Source organism: Psittacula echo (genome assembly GCF_963264785.1).
Source record: "Psittacula echo genome assembly, chromosome: 7".
Taxonomy (NCBI): Eukaryota; Metazoa; Chordata; class Aves; order Psittaciformes; family Psittacidae; genus Psittacula; species Psittacula echo.
The window spans coordinates 55,064,848-55,091,256 of record NC_137740.1 but is presented as its reverse complement, the minus strand read 5'-3'; the positions used below and the strand labels follow the sequence as shown (position 1 = coordinate 55,091,256).

Sequence of the window (26,409 nt, the reverse complement as noted above, 5' to 3'; positions counted from 1 at the left end):
GTTTTTTTGAACTTCCCAATTCACAATGCATTAAACTGAGTTGAAAAGGCACATGTAGAACGAGCTGAACAATCATGGGACAACTCCTCTTAGTTTCTACTAATCCAGAACAAAATTTCTGTATAATATAAGATTAGTTAAAACCATGTGAACACAGCTCAAAACAATAATTTATTTGGTTTTTCAAATATGCTTTGTCTTTGGATAAGTTGATGCCAATCCAAGACATGCCAGTATTCGCCAGCAGACTTCTACTTGTTGAGATATTCTGAAATAACATATCTCAAAAAAAAGGCAAAAAACCCTATCAGGCCACAATGGTTTCATAAAAATCTTTTTTTCTATGCAACCAGTGGACAAAAAAAAGAAACCAAACCAAAAGCCCAACCAAAAGCAATACACACACACACAAAGAGAAAACAAACCCCAAACCAAACCAAAAAAACCCACACCAACCCTCCCTCCACCTCAGAAGGAACTATTATCAGTAGTGTACAAAAACCATAAGAACCTGGACTGACTGATGAAATTAATCTCTTGTTTCTCACAAACCATTTTCTCTCTAATAGGCTCAATATGTGCCACCCTCATAAACCAGAAACGATGAAAGCGCATAGCACATTCATCTACTGACTACTAGCAAAATGGCAGAAATACAAAATCTGAAGTTCTGATGAGATTAAATGGATTTTCATTTCTGCTAACTTCTCAGTGGAATCAAGATAAGCGTATGAGAGAAAAGATGCATGTTTGACTTATATATGACTTCTGCTAGGAAATAAAAAGCTTCTGGCCTCAAACAGCAAAGTCTCTAGACCAGTGAAGTGACAAACAATGGAGTCAAAGGTACAGCCTCTTCAGTTCACCACATTAAACCAGCTGAACTGCATGCTAGTAGTTTCATCAATACAATCTGATTTTACACTAAATAATTTATACAAGTGTTACAAACAAGAAAATAGCTGGTTGGACGAGTATTTATTTTTCGGTATAACTCATTGTCAGGAGGTGGTAGTGTCTTCAGAACTGCCAATGTATCCTTAGCATAGAGTAAGATGTATAACATTTTCTTTGACTGGGCTAAAACACTTCATATTTTTCTTGCAAAGAATGAGACCATGCTCTCATAAATTAGTAAAGAAGTAAAGAAGAAGCCTTACTGGTTTGTATCTTAGTGCATCTCTGTAGGATCCAAACAGTGCTGCCTGTGCCCGAAGAAAGGCCCTGGCTACTCCATGACCCGTAGCTGTAGACTGCTTTTTCAGTTTATTTTTCAAGGCCGAGACCTGCACGACAGAGTGGAACAGTTAAATTAACACCTCAGAAATTGGTACAGCGAGGTACGAACCCAATCAGCAGGCAAACCATGGTGTCTACAGGTCAGCCAAAAATTCATCCTCCTCCTTGATAGCTTATCTTTTTAACTGCAAAGAGCACCTGCTGGTCTGTTAATTGAAATGAAAGCAGGGGATGATGGTAGAGTGCTAATGCAAATTGGTTTATGCTCTCTTTTTCCCAAGGCCTCTTGACATAAATAAGTTTAATTATTTTACAGTAAAATGCATGTGAGCCACTTTTCTGCAGAATCTTTTTTTTCAATCATAACATGTACCTACTTGTTTTGAATGGAGACAGTTGGATATTTTTTATTTGTGCTACAAAGGCTTATTTTTAACGACTCTTAATGGCCACTTTCTATTCAGTTTTAGGGGTTTTTTTTAAAGTCAAATTACTGTCTTATATAATTTCCCATGCACCATGGGAGTACCTGCTACCACTGTTAAATAGTTGAGAAGTTTGCGTAAATTCAGTGCTACCCTGCCTTTAGAATTGTCCTCAAAGATAAGAATATTTGAAAGGAGGGAAAAAAAAGTAACACCACCACTTAGGAGGCAGCTGCAGTTAAAAAAAAAAAAAAAAATTAAATTAAAAAAAAAAAATCTATTTTAGTGCTTGATTTTTTTTGATTTTTTTTTTTTAAGGAGGTCTGTCTTTTTTTACTTGGCAAATGGCAATCACTGATTATATAGAATTAGGAGAAAGAAAGAAAATTTAGATAACTCTTACTCAGAGATACTTTGGAGAAAAATCACGTTATTCTTGTTATTCTGAAATTATTACAGTATTCTTTAAAGATATGCGGAATTACACCCAGTTATAGCCTACACTCCCCAGATTTTCATCATGAGGGACATTGGGAGAATGAAGTCAATTCCAATTATATAGAATACATATTTCTACATCCTTTTGTATTGCAATATAGCCAATAAGGCAATATTTAAGTCACTAAATGCTATATAAAGTAATAAAGTTATTATTTAAACAAAACATTGTAAACACAAACTATCACCAAGACAGCTTTCGTTCTTTCAGAAATACATGCAAGAATGAGTATCTTTGTTTCTTTATGCAAGCAGTCCTGACTGCTCTTGTAGATGATGATTGTAATTGAAGTGTCAACCTAATTAACAACTAAACTTTGAATAATGCTAATGAGAACTGAACATGGCATCAGAGAAAAGACCAGCTCTACAGGTGATAAACCTTCATAGTAGTGACATTTTCCAGTGTAAAGTCACAGTTACTGTGATCTGATCAAAGAGAGAGACCCCCATTGGGTCCAATTATAACTATAGTTTTGAAAAAAAAAATTATTGAGTTATGATGTTCATAATCTATGCAGAAAAGCCCTTACAGTATAGGTCTTTTCCCCATAGCTGTGATCTTTTCAATTTATATCCAAGCTCCATAGATCTAGATAAAAGTTGGGAGCCTGATTCGTTTAGCCCATGGAAAGCATACACCAATGCTCATTTACGTTTTTTCCTTACACCTCAAAAGAATAGAAAAAAGTACAAGTCTGAGTACAAAAATCTGTTTCGCAGTTCAAGGTTGAAAAAATAAATGCATGGTTTTGGTTTGGGATTTTTTTTGTTGTTGTTGTTTTGGGGTTTTTTGTTTTTGTTTTTGTGGTTTTTTTTCCTGGATTGTATGATTATTTCAAAGTTATTAAAAATGAGGTCAATTTAATCCCAGGGGAAATAAATGTATATATCCTTTGTAGAAGGGAAATCTGCCCATCAATGTCAGCTCAGTTTCATGAAAACATAAGCAGTAACATGAGATAAAAAAAAGAATTGTCAATCTTAAAATGTTGTCTCTGGCATGACAGACAAAGCCTAGCTTTTCTAAATGCAAGGGAGGGAAAAGGCAGAAAATTCTCTATATTCTTTTAAGTCTACATTCTTCTAAATTATACCTTGTGAGCTTGGGGGAAATTATGGCAGATGGTAAGACAAGGTAAGAGAAGAAAGGAGGTAAAGATGATGTAAGAGCAGAGGATTTATTGGATAATGTGGGAGAGGTGAAAGAAAATAGTATTTTCTGATTTTCTTAATTCTGGCAGGCCCTATATACCCTAACGTAAGTCAATAAACAGGATGCTTTAAGCAAAAACCTGTTAAAAAGAACAATAGAAAGCAACAAATCTCCTGCTTCACTGCAGTATTCGTAAGTTATGAGTTCAACAATATTAAGAACATCACAATGGGCCGGCAATTTAGAGCCAGGTTCTCCAGCACAAAAATGTGTAGCACAGATGCACATTTTTGTGCTGCCATTCTGGAGGGAGTCTGAGCCTCAGAAATGCTATGCTGGAATTCAAAGTTCCTCCAACTTCTGCATTTCTCAGGAGGTAATAGTAAAAGGCAGGAAGAGCTCTATTTGATTATTCTGCAGAAGTACTAGGAGCATAGTTCTCTTAAGAAAAAGTCTGCAGAGATAATGTGAGACACAACCCTGATTACCCCATTGTCACAACTGGAGTCTGAAGGACCCTTGATACCTGCCTAGGTTTGCTTGCTGAGGTAAGCAAACATGCACGCAGAGGGACAGTGCCTACTCAGGGCTTATCCCAACACCAAGTGATGGCAAATCCAGCTGAACTTTTGGGTATGTTACTGGCAAGTTCTCCCAGGTCCACAGTTTAATCAGAGTGATAGTTATTACAGTCAATACAGTAGGTATAGGTGAGAGACTGGATGATTTGAACTACTTAGGAGGACTTGGTGCACAGCAGGATTGTGATTGCTTAGATCCATGAACCTAAAAACAAGACATCCCTTTGGTGACATCATTAATAGGTCTTCAGGTTTCAAAGAAATTACATAATTCTGATATCAAGCAAAAAAAAAAAAAAAAAAATACCAAGTACTATCTTTATCAAAATCTTTTCCTCATGTATGATTCAATCCATCTAGCTATCTATGATTAAAATGCCAAGCTTCTTTTCTCCCATTCTTTGCATGTCTTAAGCAAAAATAGCCTTTTACAAAGTTACATAAGAAAAATAACTCAAAATCAAACCACAGGGGTTAGAATGCTGTTAAAATTTATTTATGGAAGATACTAGGAATCGATTTTAGAAATGGTATTATTAATTTACACTAGAAGCAAACAGCTTTTATCTTCTCCTAGCAATGACTTCTCACAGAAAGGTGACTTCAGTGGATTGCTAAACACTACCAATTAAGAGCAATCTGAGCTTCAGGAAGGTTTAAATCAATACAATAGTTTTTCAGAGATTTATTAAGTCATGAGATTGAGATGTGATTTAGCTTTCATACGGAATTCAGTATACCTAAATTGTAGAAACATACTGTGCTGGTCATAAGAACAAAAAGCATCATTTTCTAAAATAATCACCCTATGTCCTTTCTAAGATTCCTAAAATACAACTATCTGATCAGAAAAAAAGCATGACTAATCAATCTCTCTTCAATATCCATGTGAGTAGAAGAATAGAACAGCACATAAAGTTAAACAACACATTAATAATATCATATAACTATTATTCAAAGCCTTTGCTCCTGCAAAAATTTAAGCACACATACAAATTTAAGCTCATATAGAAGTCTTCAAAACATTTGTTGCGCGAGAAATGCAGAACCATGCACTGAGGTTCCCAATGACTACCAGATCTCTGAAAACAAGATATCCAGGTATTTCTCTGGTATCAGTGACAGTTGTTATATTTTAAACTTTTTTTTGGCATTCCCCATCAGTTCATGTCACTATAAAATTAAGCCCACTCTCCGCAGGGAGAAAGTGAGAGAAGACAGCAGAGAAGAGAAACAAAATGAAACAAAAACCTTACAACAAAATGGAATCTGATACGATTTAAAATCAATAGTGTTAATGAAAGGGCTTCTACATCTTTGATATTATCTACAAACACAGAATTTCAACATCTCAGAAAGCCCTCCAACATTTAAACACAGATACTTGTTTAAATGAAAACAACTAAATACGAATGTTTTCAAAATTAATTGTACTTTTTAATCTCATATTCTACCTTTTAAAACTACGTCGAGGCTCAACAGGATCTCAGCTTAAAGAATTTATTTACAATAAACAGTTGCCTCATAACACTGCAAACACAGCAAACTGCTCTGAGTTTCTAAAATATGTTAGTAATAATTTTGGCTATTTTTGGATAGGGAAAACACAGTAAATTATAATATGCGAATTTCACAAAAAAAAAACCTCTTCATCTTCACTGCTACATGTTGACCATAACTTCTTTATAATGCTACCAATCATTGTATTTTCAGAAATAATTTGCACTCCCAGTAATTGTAGTAAAGTAACTTCAATTTTCTATGGCAACTACAGCCTACTTCTCAAATGCTACTTTTAGAACAGTAACGTTCAAATGCCCAGTTAAACAGTGTTAAAATCCTGTGAGTTTAGGAATCTCAAAACTAAAACTCCCAAACCCTGTTTAGATTCTGTATTGCATCATAGTGGGTAGGCGCCACATGCTGCAAAAGCTACGCGCATGTTTCAACAGCTCTGTAGATTTTACTGTTAACAATATTTAATGACCAGAGAAGATGCTAAAAACCTCTAAAGCCTGAAAATCATATTTATAAATTTCTGCTTTGTCTATGAAGAAACCAATAAGACTTGGTTGCTAAAAGCAATGCCCTCAATTCTCTAAGCTTTTTTTGAACGTGTTCAAATATGAGCAAAGGAGTAGTCTTTTTGTCAGTTACCTGCAAGCAGGTATTGTAGGATCATGCTCAAAATTTATAAATATTTGTCTACGGTCTACACTAATTCACATACACCACAAACGTTCTTTTTTTAATGTCTTACATTATTAAAGTGGTGATCTATGTATTATTGCATTAGGAAATTTACTCCCATGAAGTAGCTACGCATTTGCTTTTCTTTTTTTTTTTTTTAATTATAAAATAATAGACAAATTCACAGTGAAATGATGAAATTTAAAAACAAGTGTTCTTGTCAGAAGAGACGAAAAAGAGGGATTTTCCCCCCTCTCAGAAAACAAAGGATTCCTGCAAGTCTTGCACTGATTTATTTTTCCAATTTTAAATACCTTAGGAGTAGCGGAACTGCTACTGGCATGGTAGTATTTCTAACAGTCAATAAATCTAAAATATTACGTGTGAATATTGGAATGAAGCCATTAAGAAGATTACAGCATGCAACGCAGCAGAGGGTCCACATGAAAAAAGGACTGGTAATTCAGGACAACTGTGACCACTGACCTTTGCACAGTCAAGACCACTGGTCAGTCTGACAGAATAATAGAGTTCACATGCATAGAAAGTCATCTAGCCTGTAACTATAATTTAAATGCTTAAGTGAATGATTTAAAAATGCCTTTAAATCTCAGTTAATTTATTATACAGTTTATTAGATAATGCCATATAATGTTTTTTTCAAGCTTAGATTTATCATGAAAAAATACACAATCAGAGCATTTTAATAGACATATTACTTATACACGGGTAAGCTATTAAATACGTATGCTGTGAGGACATCATCAAGCTTACTGATCAAGAAAATAATTACTCAATTTCCTTCAGACACAAGAAACAGTTTTGGAAAACTCTTTGAAAATACTGCATTTCTTTTGTTAGGCTGCAAAACCAACCTGGAATCAATTTTTGAAAGGGACAGTAAGACTACAGCTTCTTTTATGCTTTCAGTTCTTCATTCCATTTTAACACTCTTCAGAGGTACTCACCATATTTTTTCATCAGAAGTTTTACTGCCTTTGTATGTATACTTATGAAGTTTATTTATATACGTTAAAGTGTTTCACGTGCAAGTATCTTTGACATTTGTTTTAATGTTTTAAGTCTAACTTACCATTTTGATTCTACACTCCTATGTCTTACACTTTTTAACTGAGATGTTAGCAGTTGCACTGGCCCTCATGAATGCAAAAAGAGGACAAACATGTTGTCATTTTATGAGCCAAACACAGATATTTTCAGTGCCTTTAGTTCCGAGGTTTTCCCACTAAAATTGTACATGTTTTCCAATAAGCTGTTTTAATTAAAGTGCTTTACAGGTTGAAGTAGAGGAATAGATGGGAATATTAAAATTAAAAGCTTCCTTATAAAACCCTCAAATTCTGCAAATATATTTATATTTATAGGTTGCTCTGTTTTGTTCTATATTAGATACGGAATCAAATATTTTAAGTCTACTGTATAGCCCATACACTTGGATGACCTTCATTAACATTAAAAATAGTAACATGCATATATCCTGGGGGAGAATATACTTCTAAATGTACAAAGATCTGTATCCTTATTTTCTTCATGCTAGCCTACTCATTTAAGAGATCATTCCAATATGCACCTATAAAATACATGAGAAGTCCCTCTCATTGCACAAACATCCATTTTTTTCCTGTTTGAAGGACCTCAGCTACACCTCCAGTATCTTATGGAAGATGATGCCTAATTCTCGATTCTGCATCCAGCTATTATTTGACAAGAGGTATGTTCCTCCATGCCATTATAACCTCAACCTTAGTCATCGAATGCAAGGTCAGTTAAAATTACTGACACACCAGAAAAGACTCCTTTCTTACTTAACTGGTTATACTCTTGAACAATACAGTACAGGCAAAATTAGTGTACCTACATGTAAGTGTATACCTTTGTATGCTTTTTCATACACTAACATACTGAATCAAAAAAAAGATAGAACAGATGACCTATTAAAAATCCAGACTTTAACATTATTAAAATGAAAGGGAAATTACATTAATATAACCCTCAAGAGCTTGATTTCTATTGTAATAAATATACACAAATCACCAACAAAACCAAAAGACATAGTATGTCACTACAGCACCCTAATTTGTTTAAGAGAGTTAGGTTTTATGATTTACAATTTCAGAAAATGTAACTCTTTGATTTCACATTTTCATATAAAATTCTTTGTCTCAACAGCCATTTGTGATAGCTCGAGCATCAATAACTAAATAATCAAAAGTGGTTTCACAATGAAATTCTTTTAGAGCTCTATTGGGAAAAACAAGGTAAGTGAATTTTGTGACTATTTAAAATGATATACAGAGTATGTTCCCCTATAGGCAATAAGGAGGAAAAAAAAAAAAAAAAAAGGGGGGGAAGGGGGGGGACGACACCCTCTGCAAGATCAAAGTCCAGAAGGAACTGGCACTTAATTTATCATCCTTTACAGACAAAAGACAGTTTTCGTCATTTCAAAAGGATCAGATGTCTTTTATGACAAACTGGGTTTGCAGTTTAATTTACAAATAGAATTCTAAGTAAGCAGTCTTTGCTCTGCCAAAGCAAATGACAAACAGTATAGGTTTTCATTCACGCAGCCCTCAGCAGGATAGAAGAGATTAAAATAAAACTGAAATAATTTAGAGAAAACAAATAAATGTTTCAGAAAGTTGAAGAAGATCAAAGCCTGAATTTTCTGACCCCAACTGTACAAGCATTTCTTATTATATTGACCAGTGCCATCAGATCATTAATTAAAAGAAAAGCGCTGGCAGGTGGCAGGGAAGCAGAAGCCGATAATTGGCCCCCTTCTTCTTTTAGCCTTCAAAAACTCTCGTTCTTTTGCAAGACATGCCACTAGGCAGACAGAAATGCCTACTTTGTAATATAATGATTAAGATGAGATGAAGAGACTCTTGCGTTTAAAGCAGCTATGCCTAATGAATGCAGCTAGCTTTATAATTATGATCTTACTTTTACAATGAGAAATATGATGTTCCATTCAACATCTCCTCAACTGTCAAAAAGCTAAAAATCTCAAATGTAGGGGTCTTGGTGCTTTTCACCCCCTTATTCCTTTTATACCAGCAAAACCAGGCAAAAATAACTACTAGTAATTCAAGCATCTAATTAAGAAAAAAAGAATTAAATATCCGTAAGACTCACCACTTCACCAGGTAGGTTGTTCAGGTCATTAAAAGGGGTTTCTAGAGTGTTTGTGTCAACATTTAGCAAAACCACATCCTCCAGTGATCTGTTTTTCACTCTCTGTTAAGAGGAGAGAAAAAAAAAAAGTGGAAAAGCATTTTACTATGGCATCCTCAGGAACTGCATTTTTGTTATCATAGGCTACATTATAAATGATGATTCTACAAGGGACAAAAATGGCAAAGACAATATTCTGAGCTTTACGTGCAGGATTTATGAATTAGATGCAGAATGCAGAGAAGCTTTTAAAATCCCCTCCTCTTCAAACGGTAAGGTTATAGTTATATTAATAATCTCTGAAATATAAGCACATTCAATAAATGAATACTTGAAAACGGAGATTAACGCAAAGCATAATTAAATATATTGGAGCTATACATATCTTATAACAACATTTCATTCTCTCCTATTTGTGAAAATCAGATAGGATGTTAAGCATATAATCAGATGAAACCCAGAGAAAATTTAGTAATTATTTGCAGATCTATGTAAGTCCCAGGCATGTGACATCTACTAATATTATGGAAAAATGGATTAAACAATCTTCCATCAATGGACTTGACTAGCAGCTAAGAATTAAATGACTTGCTCCTTTCAGGAAAAAAAAGAAAATAAAATGATGGAACTTTTTTCTATATGGTCCTACAATAACACAGAATAGTGCGGTCAAGGAGGAAATGAGTGACTTCTTTTTCAGAGCAAGGCTTTCTATTCCATTATTTTCTGATAGAATAAGGAAAAAGATCCTTGTCAAGACACTACAATCCATGTATGCAGGTCATATGAACCTGATTTGAGAGAACAGAAGGCTATGCCTAGACTTAAGAAGTATACATGACAGAAGGCTCTTTTTAGGAAACACAAAAGTGCTAGTGGCTCAGACAGGAGGAGAACTCACCTCATCAGCTTAGCAAATGTGAGTTGTTCTGTAGAAACTGCTTTAGCAGGAACATAAATCAAATAAATTTACCTAAGAAATTATCTCCTCTGCATGATAAACAGACTTCACACATAGGCTTAATGGTGTCATCAAATGCTTATGCCCCAAATCTATTTATGACCCAGCTATTACTTATCTCTCAGGTGAGTTCTATTGTTTCGTTGTATGTTGAAATACAAAAAGGCTACCTCTTCGATTTTGGTAAAAATTGCTCAGTTCTAAATTAATAGTTACGAATGTTATGGGCTAAATGTTAGACTCAGATTTTAAGAGGGACAGAACATAAATTATCAGGGAAATCAGAATGATGCTGAATTCTGATTGATGGTGACTCCACAATAAATTTTAACTGTTATTATTGGGAAAATCTGTTGCTGAACCACTAAAAAAGACTGGAAAAACACCATAATTGAGCTATTAGATAGACACATGAAGAAATCATGATGTAGAACTTACATGTGTCCATAAACCACTTCACAAGTAAGGTTCAGAGAGCCATTTTTTACTTTGCAAAGCACCTGAGACTTAAATTCCGTATTTCTCTACGCAGAGATTTTTCCAGAAGCATTTCCATTATCATTTATGGCACACACACACCTCATGCTTACCAGTATGCAGAAGTGAATAGTAAACTTACCTCTATTAAGCTTAAGTGGACGCCAATTAGATAAGGCATTGGTGCACTGAAGGAAAAGAGGAAAAGGTCAAGTTTTAGGTACCAACTAGTACAACACAGGTGGAGCAAAAAAGATTTAAAATCTTGGAATGTAGAGTCCTTATTTAATATTCACTGTTTAGCATTAAATGAAGACAATTGCTACTGAAATTTTTACTAGACAAGGGTATTTATTTATTTACTCTGCAGTAAGCATGACCACAAAATCAAAGGTAAAGTATGAGTGAGAAGATGTATACAGCTGGCTAACCACTTTGCCATACCTGGCTTCCATAACCAACCATACCGTATGGCAGAACTAGCCTGGTAGCTGTTCCAAAAGTGGTCTTTAGAACTACACTGGTTTTAAAACACTATTCTGAAGAATATTGTATGAGTTAATATCACCACACTGCAACTCAAAATTAACGCCACTTTTGATTCTGTGTGTGCTTCTGAAACCCTTCCTTGGTGGGTGCTTGCAAGCTGTATAGTATCCTGTTTAACTTCAGATAGTAAACTTCTCATTTCCAATTTGGATAAGACAAGGAACTATATTCTCAAAATAAAACAAATATCAACACAAAGCCTCTGGAGTGAGACCTCCTGCAGTATGCAAGCAAGAAACATCACGGTTTTCTATAATCTTCTCTTTCTTTCTCTAGTGAGTGTGTTCTGACAATATCTGGTTGAGAATATATTCAGTATCCAGTGCTGAAGGGAAAAAAAACATCCAACAATCACCATTACACTTTTGAGTACTGCAAGATTACTAAACATATTCACTCCAGAGAAGCAAGCAATACATAAGCTGGTTTAAGCAACTCAGTGGGAAATTAAATACTATGGGACTAAAGAGAAAAACTCTGAATAAAACCATTATCTGAAAAATAAATGGAAGATGAGATGATTTACACGAAGTTGCACAAATAGTTGACATACAATAATTGTATTAATAATCTCCCATTGTATTAGTAATAATAATAAAAATAATAATAAAACAATAATAGAATCATAAAATCATAGAATAGTTAGGGTTGGAAAGGACCTTAAGATCATCTAGTTCCAAACCCCCTGCCATGGGCAGGGACACCTCACGCTAAACCATGCCACCCAAGGCCTCATCCAACCTGGCCTTGAACACCGCCAAGGATGGAGCATTCACAACCTCCCTGGGCAACCCATTCCACTGCCTCACCACCCTCGCAATAAAGAATTTCTTCCCCTGTTTAAGTTTTAACCCGTTGTATTAATTTGATCAGGAATCTGAGCCACCGTCTGGCACCAACTGATTGGTGATTGACTTCCTGAGGCCCAAGGAAAGGCTTCACTGCATAAGTTCCCAGTGGCCTTCTCAATTTGGTCCCACTTCTGGGCAGAAAAGTAGCAATTCTCAGCTGTCTACCACTGCTGTCACTTTCAGAAACCCGTATATCCTATGGGTTAGCCAATTGCTCCCATTAACAGGAGAGGATAGGTTAAAATAAAGAAACTAACAAAAACAAAAAACAAAAACAAAAAAAAAAACATACAAAAAAACCAACAAACAAAAAAATGCCAAACCAAACAAAAACAAAACCTCAAAAAACCACTAACAACCCCTTGAAAAACCACAGACAAACAAAACAACTGACTGGGGTCAAAACAAGCTTTCATCATGTTTATACTATTGAAATAAAGGTTTGCTGAGACTACAAACTGGTATGGCTTAAGGTTTCTAGGCAATGGGAATGCCAGAAAGAGAAATGGAGAGCCCTCTGCCCCCACATGGCCACTTAGGCCAACACTGAAAAATTTATTACCTCTGATGACTTCTTCCAGTCTAAGACCTTAAGCCTTCGTGGATTAAACACAAATTACATGGAATCGTACAGAGCAGACACACATTTATATTCAGAGAGGAATCAGACAGCTTTAAACACTTAGTAATTTTAAGAATGCTTTATACTACGTAACTTTCAACCAAGCTAATGGGAATGACTATGACTGACATGTAACACAGGATTCATATGCTGAATATGCAGCAAAATACATCCTCAGGTTCATTGCATCAGAGTATCTTAGTGTTACAAATAACCTGAACTGAAGAAACTATGGGGAGAACAAGTGCTATATCATCTATCCATTTTATGCACACTTGTTTTCTTGTACACCAACACTTTTCTAGCAGCTTCACCAGGCCTGTATTGACTTAAAATAGCTGACAATTTGCTCCAGTAATAAATCTGTCATTTAAAAGGGTAGCGTATAGCTCTTTTCTATAGAACAAAGCAACAGCTACATCATTTCAATTTTGAGAAGTTAACAGAATAAAGGTACAAAGCTAATTAGATAAACATCTTGAAAATACAGGAAATAAAAATTGCAGGTATGGAAAGTCTATTTGATCATTTTCAGCAAAGAATGAATTTTATTACTGCTGGATTCTGAAAGCCTAACAGCAGAGTTTTGTAATATGTACATGAAATTGCTTACTATGACACTACTGGGAGCTGCTATACAGTTTCTCTCTTGCTTATGCACGTTGCTACCAAAAATGTTATTAATCTACAGCATCATTGGCTAAAATAATTACTATGTTATGATAAACAGGCAAGTTAATTGGAAAATAATTGTCCCATTCTCATGTAAACAGGCGTGTATATAGCCCAATTCAGAAGAGACCAAATCTCATAAAAAGATATGTTGTAATTGCAACTTGAATTTTCTAATTGCATTATATTCTTACCACAGCATCAGTAGAACAGATGCTTTATCATCCACAGACAAAGCTGTCATACATTCTTATATCAGTGCCTTAGTTTGCCAAGAAATTACATAGAAATTTGATGAAACTGGCTGTCTCCTTTACAGGAATTAATTTCATGCGAATATAATTACTATATCAATGCTCAAACTCAGTTTTCGTAAAAGCTTTCTCAAAAGCCAGCCATCTACTGGGCTGAGCGTACCAGTATCATTTTGCTTAACTGCAGAAGAAAAATCAATTCTTAACACAATATTCAGAAAACTAGATTTTTTAGTTAACTACATTCAGTTTTCTTCCTCTAAAAAGAGGAAAGAGCAAAAATGAAAATTACTTTCACTGCCTAATATTTTGCTATCATTTAGAAAAAAGAAATGCCTTATCTCTTTTTTTTTTTTTTTTTGGATAGTTGTTCCAGTTCTCACATTGGAGCTCTCATAATGAAATTCAAGGCTGAGATAAGCTACGGGGCAGTAGGGCTGAAGGGAACCATCCTGAAGTAAATAAATACACAGTATGTTCACACACGAGACCTTGAAAGTATTCATAATCTGGCCAGTCCTGATGGTGTCACAGTTCACATGATGCTCAGTTTTCATGGGCTTGGACTACTTTGAGAATATCTGTTACATCTAAAACCAGTCTGTATATCAGATTGCCTGATAGAACCTCAGATGCTTTTTGATTAAAGGCAAATGGAAGAATTTAAACAATTTTTTAACATAGATCAACTTTACTGATCTGCAATAGATTTAAATGTATTTAAACTTTGTTTGGAAATAGCCTTCCTCACTTAGAACAAACAAAATTATCAAACTGATACTCATTTGAGCACCATCTCAGAACAACACTAAGAAAATGAGAGTTCCTGCGAGACATCCCAACAAAGTCCAAGTGAAGCAATGGCAATGTAGTTTCTAGGTATGAAAATGCACGTTAAGCTAAAAGGAAAAAAGGCACTTTTATAAATGAACTTTGCTCCACCAAAATTACATAAAATGAAAATATAAAGATTATTTACAAAATTATTTTATTAACTTTAGGTTGACACAATCCTCTTTGACTGCACATTAGGTCTGGCCTATCATAAACTTTGACCTTATGAATTCATTAAAGTTTCCTAACTTGATATATTGCATACCTATGAGGAAAACACTTATTTACAGTTAATATGCTGTAACATAAGGAAAGTTAAGTATTTCATGTGGTTTTACTACACTATTCCAACCTGCCTCACAAAAGAGCAATTCAAACCCAGACATGATGAGACAGAGAAATGTAAATGCACAAAAAATCTGAGTTAAAAGGTCTGAATTCTAGTTACTGTGGTAAATTTATCAATTGTGCATTTCCTTTCATGAACTTTGTGTTTCCATTAGAACATCTCTAAAAATGGGAAACTTTTTTTCCCCCACTCTATTGTACTACTGAGAAAAAGAAAAAGAGATATAAATGAGTTTTACAAGTTTAAGAAACTCCATGCTTCTTTTTAATGAGTAAAAGAAGTCTCAGGTCACGCCACAATGACCTAGAATCTCAACTATTATCATCATCACAAGAAGCTGTGTACAGCATCTAACATCATTATTTCTGGAAACATTATCTGTGCTTAGGAGGGCAAATAAAAAAGTCTTCCAGTATTCAGGATGCACTCTGCGGGGTACAGCTTGAATAGAGGTGTTGATCTACACAGCATTTATGGATGATACTGAAGAAATTACAAAAGCTTCTGATGGTAAGATCAAGCAATACAAAACCTAAACAAATACATTGACTCTACTCCCATTTTGGTGCATTTTGTCAAAGCTAGGAGGAAAAACAATTAGGACAGAGCTTCTTCAAAAGAAAACTATCATTAAAGATGAAAGGCTTAGCTATAGTTGAAAGTAAAGGGAGAAGTGGGAGAAGAATATTTGATTTCTTTTTAAAAACAATAAATAATATACACATTAAGTATAGGAACTACAACAGAAAAAGATATACCATGGGCAAATATCGTAAACTTGAGGAAAAAACAATCAAAGAGACATAAGGAAACATAATGAGAATTTCTCTGAAAACAGTAAGTTCAATAGACTGGGTAGAGTTCAATGCACATCAATATTTATAGGTTCCAGGAAAAAAACCCAACCAAACAAGAAAAACCCTACCAAACTACCACAAACATACAGCCCAGCAAACATACAAGCATGATGCATTTCTGTGAAGAAAAACGTTAACAGAAATGCAGACTTATGTTGGTAGGCATTTGATTTGGACTCAGGTTTTATACATAATAATAATTTCTGATCTCTAAAATGACTTTAAATGAATCATTTTTCCACCACAGATCCATAGGGTCTAGCTAAAGTGAAAGTCTCCAGGGATGAATACTCCTGGTTTAGGTACTTTAATGGAAACTTTTATTTGGTAACATTGGCACTACTACAAATAAAAGACAGTAGATGCCTTCTTAGCCTGAAATCCTGAAACACAGTCATGTGGAAACACCATCCCCTGAAGGACCAGAAGCAACTCAAAAAGTGATTTTTTTTTTCTTCTTTGACTTTAAATTTACCAAAACCACAAAGTCTATAATGTGAATAGAAGCACACCAGGAGAAAGATAATTCCTATAATGAAAATTTCCTAAGTACCAAAAGGAGATTTTTAAGCTCATTTGGGAAGGTGTTGGATCTGATCCTGAACCTGTCTGAGTCTAAAATATGAATATTAAATCACTGTATAGTCCTAAGGGGAACACTGATGCCTACTAACACTTGATTCTTGAATAACTGATCAGGTTTGGGGTTTTTTTTCTCAATACTTCTATCAGTATAATTTATCTCAAGTTAAAAAAACATGCCAAATAAGATAAAACCATAAAACAGTCATATTTAAATTACTGAATGCATTCTCTAACAATAAAACAGGAACAGTTATTATAGACATGATTCTAAATGCTGCATTAATAGCAATCAGCACTATAATTCAAGGTACCAACTCAACCACCATGTAAATGCATGCTGAAATATCCCTGTTCCTTAAGCACTGGCTCAAGTACTTTCATAAACTGGATCCTGTCTATTCAGTCACATAAGTAGTTAGTCTTTATATCAGTAACTCAGAATTACAAAAAGGAAAGAATCTCAGAAATGAGGGTAACAGGTTAGCTGTCTTACCAGCAGTAGTCCAGAAGATGTGGAGGAAGCACTGGGATGTAAATGTGTTGCCAATACATTGGATACAACAATGCAGCTGACGCATGAACACAAGCAGTTAACTAAAAATAAAAACATACACACAGAATTCGCAACAAAAAATATGAATAAAAAGAAAATACAAAATCTTTAATTAATTTTCAGACATGCAAGAATCTTAACCTTCCCCAACCACCTATTACAGCACTCTTTAAATTACTTGTAACTGCTGAAATGCACCAATGAAGAACTCACATACACACATACAACATTTGCAAGAAGTCAGGCTAACAAGTGAATTAAAAGGTAGACCTGCTCAGCTATTTCCTTGAACAAAGGAAAACAAACATGCACTACTTGATGCTTATCATGGTCAGATGCAGGTACTGCCATGAACACACTGAACTTGAGTGCATCCCAGCTGCACTCAGCTCAGCTGAGCAGGAAAGACCCAGCAGAGCTTTTTGGTCCACACTTCCACTATTTGGAACAACTGGAATTGATCTGAACCTGCATGAAGGTGCAGAAGAGCACTAAACCCAGGAACAGGATTAACTCCTGCTTTAAATAAAGCTGAAGTCAGCGCTGCCTGTGACAGCAAAGCAACACTTTATTCTATTATTTTTTCACAATTTTCCAAAACTCTCTTCCCACAGTAGAGACTGGCAAGGCTGGCATTAGCATTGCCAGAAAATGAAGGACTCCTTAACCAAGAAAGGTGTTATGATCCGTTTTCCATACAAAACAGACACCCCTGTTTTTCTAAAACAAAATAGCAAATAAAAAAGCACCCACTGCACCCTAGAAAAAACTAGGAATTTATTAGAAATGAGCACAACTTCAGTCCTCAAGTGACCAACATAATCCGCAAAACCTAACGAATTCACATTTGATCCATCAAATACCACTTTGCTATCAGGGAGTCATGCAGATTATTTTATTATGCAGCCACAGAGTTATAACATAATCAGGAAATACCAAGACTGTGTTCAAAATAAGGCAGCCTGCACCCAGCACATAAAACACTACAAACTCCATTTAAAAATAAAAATGAAGAAAAATAAAAATTTAAAAGGGAATGCCCCATGCAGAAGTCACCAAGCTTATGGAAAAAGACAATATTGTCCTAATGTTTTATATCGCAACAAAATTACTGTCTGAGGTTAAGTTGATAACAGCAGTGTTTATTAGACTTGTACTTTCATAGTAACAAAATGAAGAGCTAAAAATGAAATGTAAATCATGTCCATACAGCAAATGCTAAAACATCATGGATTCTACAGGGAAAAAAAGAAAACCTCTTTGTGGAACAGAGCAGCAGTTAAAGCTTTCATTCCCTGGCTGTCTTGGACATTTAGACTTGTAAATAAAATTTATACTGCAATTTCGTACATGTATTTTTACACTAAAAACGAAGAAAAGTAATTGTAAGACCATTGCAGCAGAAATCTTGGACAATTACAATTTGCACAGCATAGTTTGCTCAGCACTCAGATTAATATAACACGATTAAATATGGAAAAGAAGAGGGCCTGAAAGCTCCTGAGGGATATAATTAGGGCAAATTGCCAAAGAATGAAACATGAGCCAGTCAGGATAATCTGGAAGCTGCAGTAGTACCAAGGGACTTGAATGTTCGACAGTTGGAGCTCCAGTAATGTGTGAACTGCAGGTTAAGGTATCAGGAGACTCTGTTCACTGACACACAGAATGTCACTATTGACCAGCGAACTGCCCAAACCTGACAGCTACACTAAGTCAAGTATATCATAATTCTGTATTTAAACTCTTTGTTTCAAATTAACATCTCATTTCTTACTTTTACATTAAACCTCCACAATTACTCTCATTTTAGACTTATAATAATGGCTGTTTTGTTACTAAGAATTAATTGTTTGGGGGGAAGAAATAAATGAGTATCTTATCCCCCTTCTACACAGTGGGATTTATGAGTTTTATTTCCATATTATCTATCTCTGTAGTTCAACTAACACTATGTGGCACAGTCAATCTCAGCATCATCTTTTTTTCTCTTTTACTCAAAATGGATATGGAATTACTAATTAGTATCTTCACATACCATTGTGCATTGTATATAAATTTCAAGCTGCATCTATCTATATAAAAATTAGCATTTTGTGTATTTCAATCACAGACTGAAATAAAGCTGACCATACAGTATCACAGATATCCCCTAATCCATACAGTTGCCTCCTCCTCCCTCTTCCTCTTAATCGGCATTCTTAAATTATGAATCAAGATGATTATACTATTTGCAAGAAGAAATATTTCCCATCTTATGCATGTCTATGTTATATTTTATTTATCACTTTAACAGGGGAAGTGGATAATTCCCTCAAAAACACTTGAAGTTTTATTAACTCTCCTGCTTTACAATCTATATTTTAATGTGGCACCCAGACTAGCATCTATTTAACATTTATAATTTAAAAACATCTACTAAATCTTAGCATTTCTAGCAGGAGAGGTAAAGATTTGATTACTTACACCCCAAATTTTTGTTGTACTGTTCCTTGCTTTTCTATTTAATAACATCTTAATTATACATTTCCATCTACGCTGCTGAAATAGGTTTCCAAACATTTTAGTATGGCATGAACATGTTTTATAGTTTCCTGTTGTATACAGCCTGTAATACAAGCAGCTATGGGATTCTGCTGCTCTTCAAACTGTGTGACATTTTAATACTGTGCCAACTCTGCCTTTAAGCAAATACCGATAATTATGGATTTCATATTAAAAACTGCACACTTTCTGGCAAATTCTCTTTTTGCCTTTTTTATTGTTTCAACAGTGACTGCATTTCTCAAATGCATTAGCTATTTAAATAGCTTACCTCTAACTGACAGATTCACCCTTCTAAATAGAATAGGGACTACTGCAAATCTGGGAATAATGCTGCATGTCTTAAGTAACCAGACAGTTCAAGAGATCTGAAAAGCAGTCAGTGAGCAGGTAGAGCCTGACTGCTTACATCTGAGCTTAGAAGTCTATAAAGGCAACACTGGATTTGGGAGGTGTCTGATAGCATCTGTGCTTGGGAGTGGAGCCAGCCAGAGAGCCAGCAGGGCACTGAGGGAGGAGGAGGTAAGGCAGAGAGCACAGCATAAGCTCCTAGCTGCAGAAATGAGCATCTGTTGCTTGACCAACTGGTAAGATCTTTTGCAGAAAACAATTCTTTATGCTATTTAGGGAAAAAAACATTTGTATGGAGCCTGTCTATTGATTGCTACCTATTCCAAAGGCAATTACCAACATTTAATAAATAAATAAATAAATAAAGTAAAAAAGATAAATGTCATAGATCAGAAAAAAAAGTCTCTTTTTCAAGACAGGCAATTGTTATCCTTAACTGAAGTAATATTCCAGGCTGTGTACAACCTCACCTGTTTTGTCAGCAACAACTGGAGAATACATCAACTGTGATACTCTTTTATAGATAAGCTTGTACATACAAGGTGAAAGCATCTGCCCAACAAAATTTGCTATATATTTCTGTATATACACATACATCATTGCTCAACTCTGCAGTTTGCTAGAAAAATCTTAAATTATAGCCAAACAGAGCTGCAGAACCTAGTTACTGCAAACAGTTTATTCCATGTTTTGAAGCAATAAATGAAATTGACACATCCTCCTATAGTCCACTGGACTGGAAAAGACCTACCGGAGTTGCGTTTCTATCCATAAAATGGGCATGCAGTTTTTAAGTGAAGTTTTTGTCTGTTGAAACTCATTTAATATTGAACAGAACTTTTAATATTTCTGCTTCCAACATTTTTTTAGACTGTTTTTCTCTATTTCAAATAAAGTATTCTAGTTTAAATGGTTCTGATTTCAAAAATAAATCTGATTATCATTTTAAAATCTAAGTAATTTAAATTACATAAACAATATGGGTCAATTGACCTACTTAAAAAGCTTCTAACAAAAAATATCAACATTCAACCCTCAGACTAATCTGAAATCCCGAGCTTTTGCATAAAACATAAAAAGAAGTTTCCTGTCCCATTCTCTCAGTAATGAATTTACTAACATTACTGAGTGAAACTGAAAGTTTCAGCCTATTTCGGATCTCTTCTGATAAGACACTGCAGCCAGCATCACCATATAAACTTTCAGCACCCTGTAAGGAAAGTGTGTGGTGTTTTCTCCAGTTTCATAGTGATTCTGAGACAATAATTTTATCTTTGCTTCCTGAATAACAAATAAATAAATAAATAAAAAGCTGGAACTATGTGTCTGGTAATAGTAGAGTTTCCCCAAATAGTGAGAGACCACGTTACAAAGCCTGTTAGCAAAATTCATTACACAAAGTAAAATAATTACTACCAAACCCCTGCAAGACCGAAATAATGCACAAATCCTAGACATTGATGAGTTACTTTCCACCTTATGGCAATAAACAGCCACTTGGGATGACTGTTGCTTCAAATCTACGCACTGCTGAACAAGAACCGTCAGGAAAAGTTTTAGTTCATGACTTGATCAAAGCAGGTTTACCTGCTCCTGGGAACATGAAGAGTGCAGCTCCTCCCTATCCCTCATGTGGATGCAGTAATTCTGATGTGTGTGTCTGCTTACCCCAAAGCTCACTTCCACCAATGAACCTTTCCACTCTGGATTTCAAAGAGAATGGCCTCTTTTTCTTTACTTTTCTTTACTTTTCTTTACTTTTCTTTACTTTTCTTTACTTTTCTTTACTTTCTTTTCTTTCCTTTCTTTCCTTTCTTTCCTTTCTTTCCCCCCTGCACCCCCAATTTTAGGTTTTGCTAAAACACTGACATGTCTAGAGCCATATTACTTTGGCTGAAAGACTGGCTGCAGATTCACACATATGCTCATTTGATACCTATTATTCACATGATTTTGATGAGTAACAGGAAAATAATTATTCTGTATTCTGCATATCCTAGCCCAAAATTACCTGGCAGTAACCTTCTATCTAGATACATTATTTTATTCAAGAGGCAGAACATAGGTGGCAAGATTTGTACAAACCACAACGCACAAACTAGAAAGACAGAAACTGATTAGCAGAATCTTGTCAGAAAGCCAAAAACAGCAACAGAAGTTGGACAAAATGCTAAAGTAAAATTAACCTGTGATACTATACAACCTTTCACAAGCTACTGTAAGCAGCTAAAGAACTACTGTGATAAAACCATTTCCTGAAAAATCCACAAGCACTGTCAATCTCTGTCAACACCATGTCCAGAAATGGGTTCTGGTGTGCTCTCTCCCTCCTCTCTCACAGCCCCACTGGGTCAAAGAACTGTTTCCCTCCCACTGCCTTGACCACACATATGTTGAAAGATGCCAAAGATTCTGTTTAGTTATCTCATCTACTTATTAATACCTATGGCAATAAATTGTAGGGGACAGGTCACATTTCACCACATATATATTTCACACATATACAGTAGTTACCATTAACCTGGATCAACTCTTATTGCTGTTACCCCAATATTCCCAGTTCACAAGAACTATAGAGAAACCATTACCCACTTCCTGAAAGTGGAACAGATGTACAGGTGAAAGGAATCCCCTCCTCTACATTATTACATCTCCTAAGACTACAAGCTTTGTTAGAGGTGCATCCATATCTAAATCCCATTTGATCAGGAATGAGATCAGGCACCAAACCTGTGACAGATACTTAACAGCTACCAAGACCTACCTTCCCATCCATTTCTTGACTAGGTGGGGGAACCTGCTGGAAAGCAGAAGTGGGAAGGGAGCCTTTGCTTTCACTAGATTACAACAGAGCATAAATCCCTTCCCAGCTCTAAAGAATGAACAGTGGAACTGAATCACAAGCTTAGTCCATCCTGCTGGCATTGATGAGAAGTCAGAAGTCACTAATGAAAACAAAATTCAGCAACAAAAGATAACAGAATATGCTGTTCAAGCCATGATATACAAAGCCATTTCTTATGCATTTCTTTAATTTAGCTCCTGGCTAATTGTTTCCCATCTGCCATACCCATAATCTTTAAGAAGAAAAAGAGAGAGGACCTTAAATGAGCCATAATGCATTTTCCTCCTGTTGGCAAAATGTGATCCCCAGCTCTCCTCAATCACAGGAGGCAGGCAGAAGGGAAATGTATTTCTAGTCTTCAAATGAAAATTTCCACTTTTTCCACTGTGAAAATTAAATGTGAAAAAGAAAACACTAATATAAAAAACCTTATTGTCTTCTGCGTTTGTTTTGGGGGGTGGTTTTTTCAGTATTATCCACTTCCTTTTATCATTATTTCTGGGGGGAGGAAAGGAAGGATAAAAGTGTTATTCATGAATATGACAGCACTTCATATACAATCAATTTCATTCTTTTCTTGCAATTCTTGATTCACAAAGCAGCATTATGGCTCCATTCTTGTGCATTAGCTTGGAAGGGAAAAGAAAAGACTGCAGACACGGTTTGTTCCTTGCCTGTGGCTCTGGAAGTGACATGTTTCCCAATAGTGGAAGCTGAGCAGAAAATAAAATTGAAGTGGTAGCGGACAGGTGAGCACTCAACAAGGAATACCACTTGCATACTGTGCCTATACCAAGGACATGTCACTTCTGATATTGGTTTATCCTACAATAAACTAACTATGCTTCTTTATGTGATTTGTTCAATAATTTCTGATTCCTTATATTTCTTCATTTCATCTCTGCACATTCTTGATAATTTGTTCATTCTCATTTTGGCATTCATTTATTTCCCAACTTCTTTACCTCCTCCTCTCTCACAAAAATGCAGAACACGAAGACGCACACCTTTTTGTCCCTTTTCCTGACTATCTCCTGACTCACCGTTTCCTCCCTCCTTTATTTTATGACCTGTCTCCATGCAGGATGAGCTAACTTCCCATAAAACAAGGGAGTTCTACAAATGTTTCTCACTTCTGAAAGGAAAACTTCCAGGAAAATAATTTTTATTAATCTTTTCTCCCCCAGAGCAACTCCATGGTATGTTCTTCTGCCATACACTAATTAAGAAGCAGCAGGGAACGGCTTCCTTATGTATAGCTGACAGACAACTTATTTACTGTGAGCAAGAGTAGACATAACCACTGAGTTTTGGAAAAAGAGAGTGATAAAGCAGCAGCGGCCGTGAAAAAGGGGAAATCTTGCCATAATGGTACACTAGAACAGAGAGCCGGTATTACACTCACACACCCTTCAATAACTTGTCTTCACATCTGATGCTTCACATGACCATTAATGACTTCAGTGGTATTTTTTGTAGGGGGTGAGACAGTTCTGGTCGACAGAATACAGACTCTTCCAGTTCTCATACAGTCCAATCACAAGGACTCAGCACTGATAGGCTTCTCTTAGACTGCATATGCACACAGCAGCACCTGCACTGGCTCTGTACAGCATTTTGTTCTGGCAGATTCTACTGAATTGCCAAAGATTATATATGAATTGGAAAAAGAAACAACTTTTGGCCCAGATTATTATAATCTTTGATTTTTCATGGAAGTGCTAAGAAGTCACAAATATAACTCTGAAATGATTTTTTTTTTTTTAGGACTGTCTGTCTACATGCTTTTATGGTGTGGTTTGGTTTTGGTTTTGGGGGGTTTCAGGGGGTTTGTGTGTGTGTCTGTGTGTCTGTGTGTATTGGGGGTTTGGCATTTGATTTTATTTTATTCTTTTAATAAACCCCAATGAAACAGATGTTCTTGTTTTACACAGGTGGCAGTCAACAACAATCTGTTACTTTTTATTGTTGCCCCCCCTTATTAAAAGAAAAGGAATTTTAATCATTTGTTGACTACACGTTTCAATTTCTTTTCCCAAATTCTTTCACAATTATTTCTCCTAACATTATGCCATGGCAATGGGAAAAAATATTGCAAACTTCAAGATGGGAGAGCCTTCCAGGTCTGGCTGTATATCCTAACCACATTTTGATTCTATACTGACATCACATAGTTTCATTGCCAGAAGTATGCTCCTTACAGGGTCTCAAGGGGACCATAAATGCACCCACAACACCCACCTCTCCCCAGTTTATTTCAGACTGCTTACACCTGAACTATTAAAATCTAAATAAGTTATTAAACACCACTCCTCATCTACTCCCAGACCAAACGGTCTAATTGACCTAATATTCCAAAATGACTTCTAATTATGCTTTTGGGAGCTCAGCGAGTATCAGTGGAATATCTGTTCTGCCTTGCAAGTTAATAATAAATTCCCATCTATTTCTTGTTTTCCAAGAACTAAATTTAGCCCTTGCACATTTCTGCCCACTACGTACTACATCGCAGAAATGTGAGATATAAATTAAATTTTAAATCTATTTCCTTTCATTATTAGAACAGTATTATTTACCATGGATCTGCCATACAGCTCATAAATACATTTCTAGATAAAATTGTGACAGCACTACAGTGCACAATTAAAAAAAAATTAGATGTTTTATTTTTTTTGGTCACAATTAGGAGCATCACCCTAGCATAAGGCAATGTGAGCACATGACTAAGCTGTATGACAGCTCCCAATGCTACTGTTTTCTCCGACATGGAAGGCCTGTATGGAGCCAACTGTTCCACTGTCTTGGATTTTTAGTGTGCACCACAGAAGAGACTCCATAAATAGCCAGCTTTGAATTTAGAAACATAAAAATACAAAAGAGGAGCTACCTGTCTTTCCAAGCTCCACACTAACATGCACAGGGTGTTCCCAACACCACACCCCAGTGCTCTCACCCAGCCATAAAGTGCTGCTTGGCAGCTTTTTAATCATATCCATGAATCTCCAACATGTAAACCACAAAGAGATTTAAGTGAAGTGAGAGAAACAGACAACCATCACAGTTGTTTTCTGATTTAGTTGCCAGTATCACTGCTTTGGGACATATGGATTTTAGATTAAACTTAATCTCGGATTTAGGGTGAGTTGCAGGACGAGTGAAAAGATTCATAAAGACAAGATGTTCAGAGTGAGAAGTGTTTTGCTTTCTCTAGTGGCTGGCATTACATCCTCCAAGGAACCTCCACATCTTCCCAGTGCCTGAGCAACCATGAATAGCATGACCATACATGAAGACTAACAGGCAAAGAACGTGAAGCCACCACTCAGTCCAACTCACTACTGCAATTGCAGAAAGCTCTCTCTGCATATAAGCAACATTAAAAGCGACTGCACAAAATGTATGTTTGTGTGTAAATTTATATTCAGTGCTTCTTCACCACAGAAAAGAAAATAAAAAAATCTGTATCGCTTACAGACATATACGTTTGGTTTCAGAGGGATCACCAGAGAAGCCTACAGCCACTACAAAGCAGAACTTTGTAACCACCATGCTCTCAGACACATCAGACTTGTACTACCTGAAACAAATACTGGTCAAAATGGAGATAATGTTTATACATTTGCTTTAAAGTGTAGCATCCTTTCCACCTGCCAGTGTAGGCCACAGAAGATACACTCTAGTTAGCATATTGCTGACAGGATGATGAGAAAGCTCCTGTCAGACACTGGCCAGCCGGGTGTTTGAGACAAAACGCACAGCCCCAGCTGACTAGTTAGGGAAAGACCAGTGAGGTACAATTACAGAGGCATATGACAAGC

At 35.7% G+C, this 26,409-nt stretch overlaps 1 protein-coding gene across 1 annotated transcript in view; it reads right to left on the bottom strand.

Moving 5' to 3' along the window:
- Positions 1 to 26,409, bottom strand: part of DENND1B (DENN domain containing 1B) — a 157,037-nt gene that overhangs the window by 38,022 nt on the left and 92,606 nt on the right. The window contains exons 11-14 of the mRNA XM_080624123.1: positions 16,792 to 16,892; positions 10,868 to 10,913; positions 9,249 to 9,350; positions 1,161 to 1,286 (exon numbers count right to left, since the gene is read on the bottom strand). Of these exons, the coding sequence (XP_080480249.1) occupies positions 1,161 to 1,286; positions 9,249 to 9,350; positions 10,868 to 10,913; positions 16,792 to 16,892 (375 nt within the window). The remainder of the gene's footprint in view (positions 1 to 1,160; positions 1,287 to 9,248; positions 9,351 to 10,867; positions 10,914 to 16,791; positions 16,893 to 26,409) is intronic.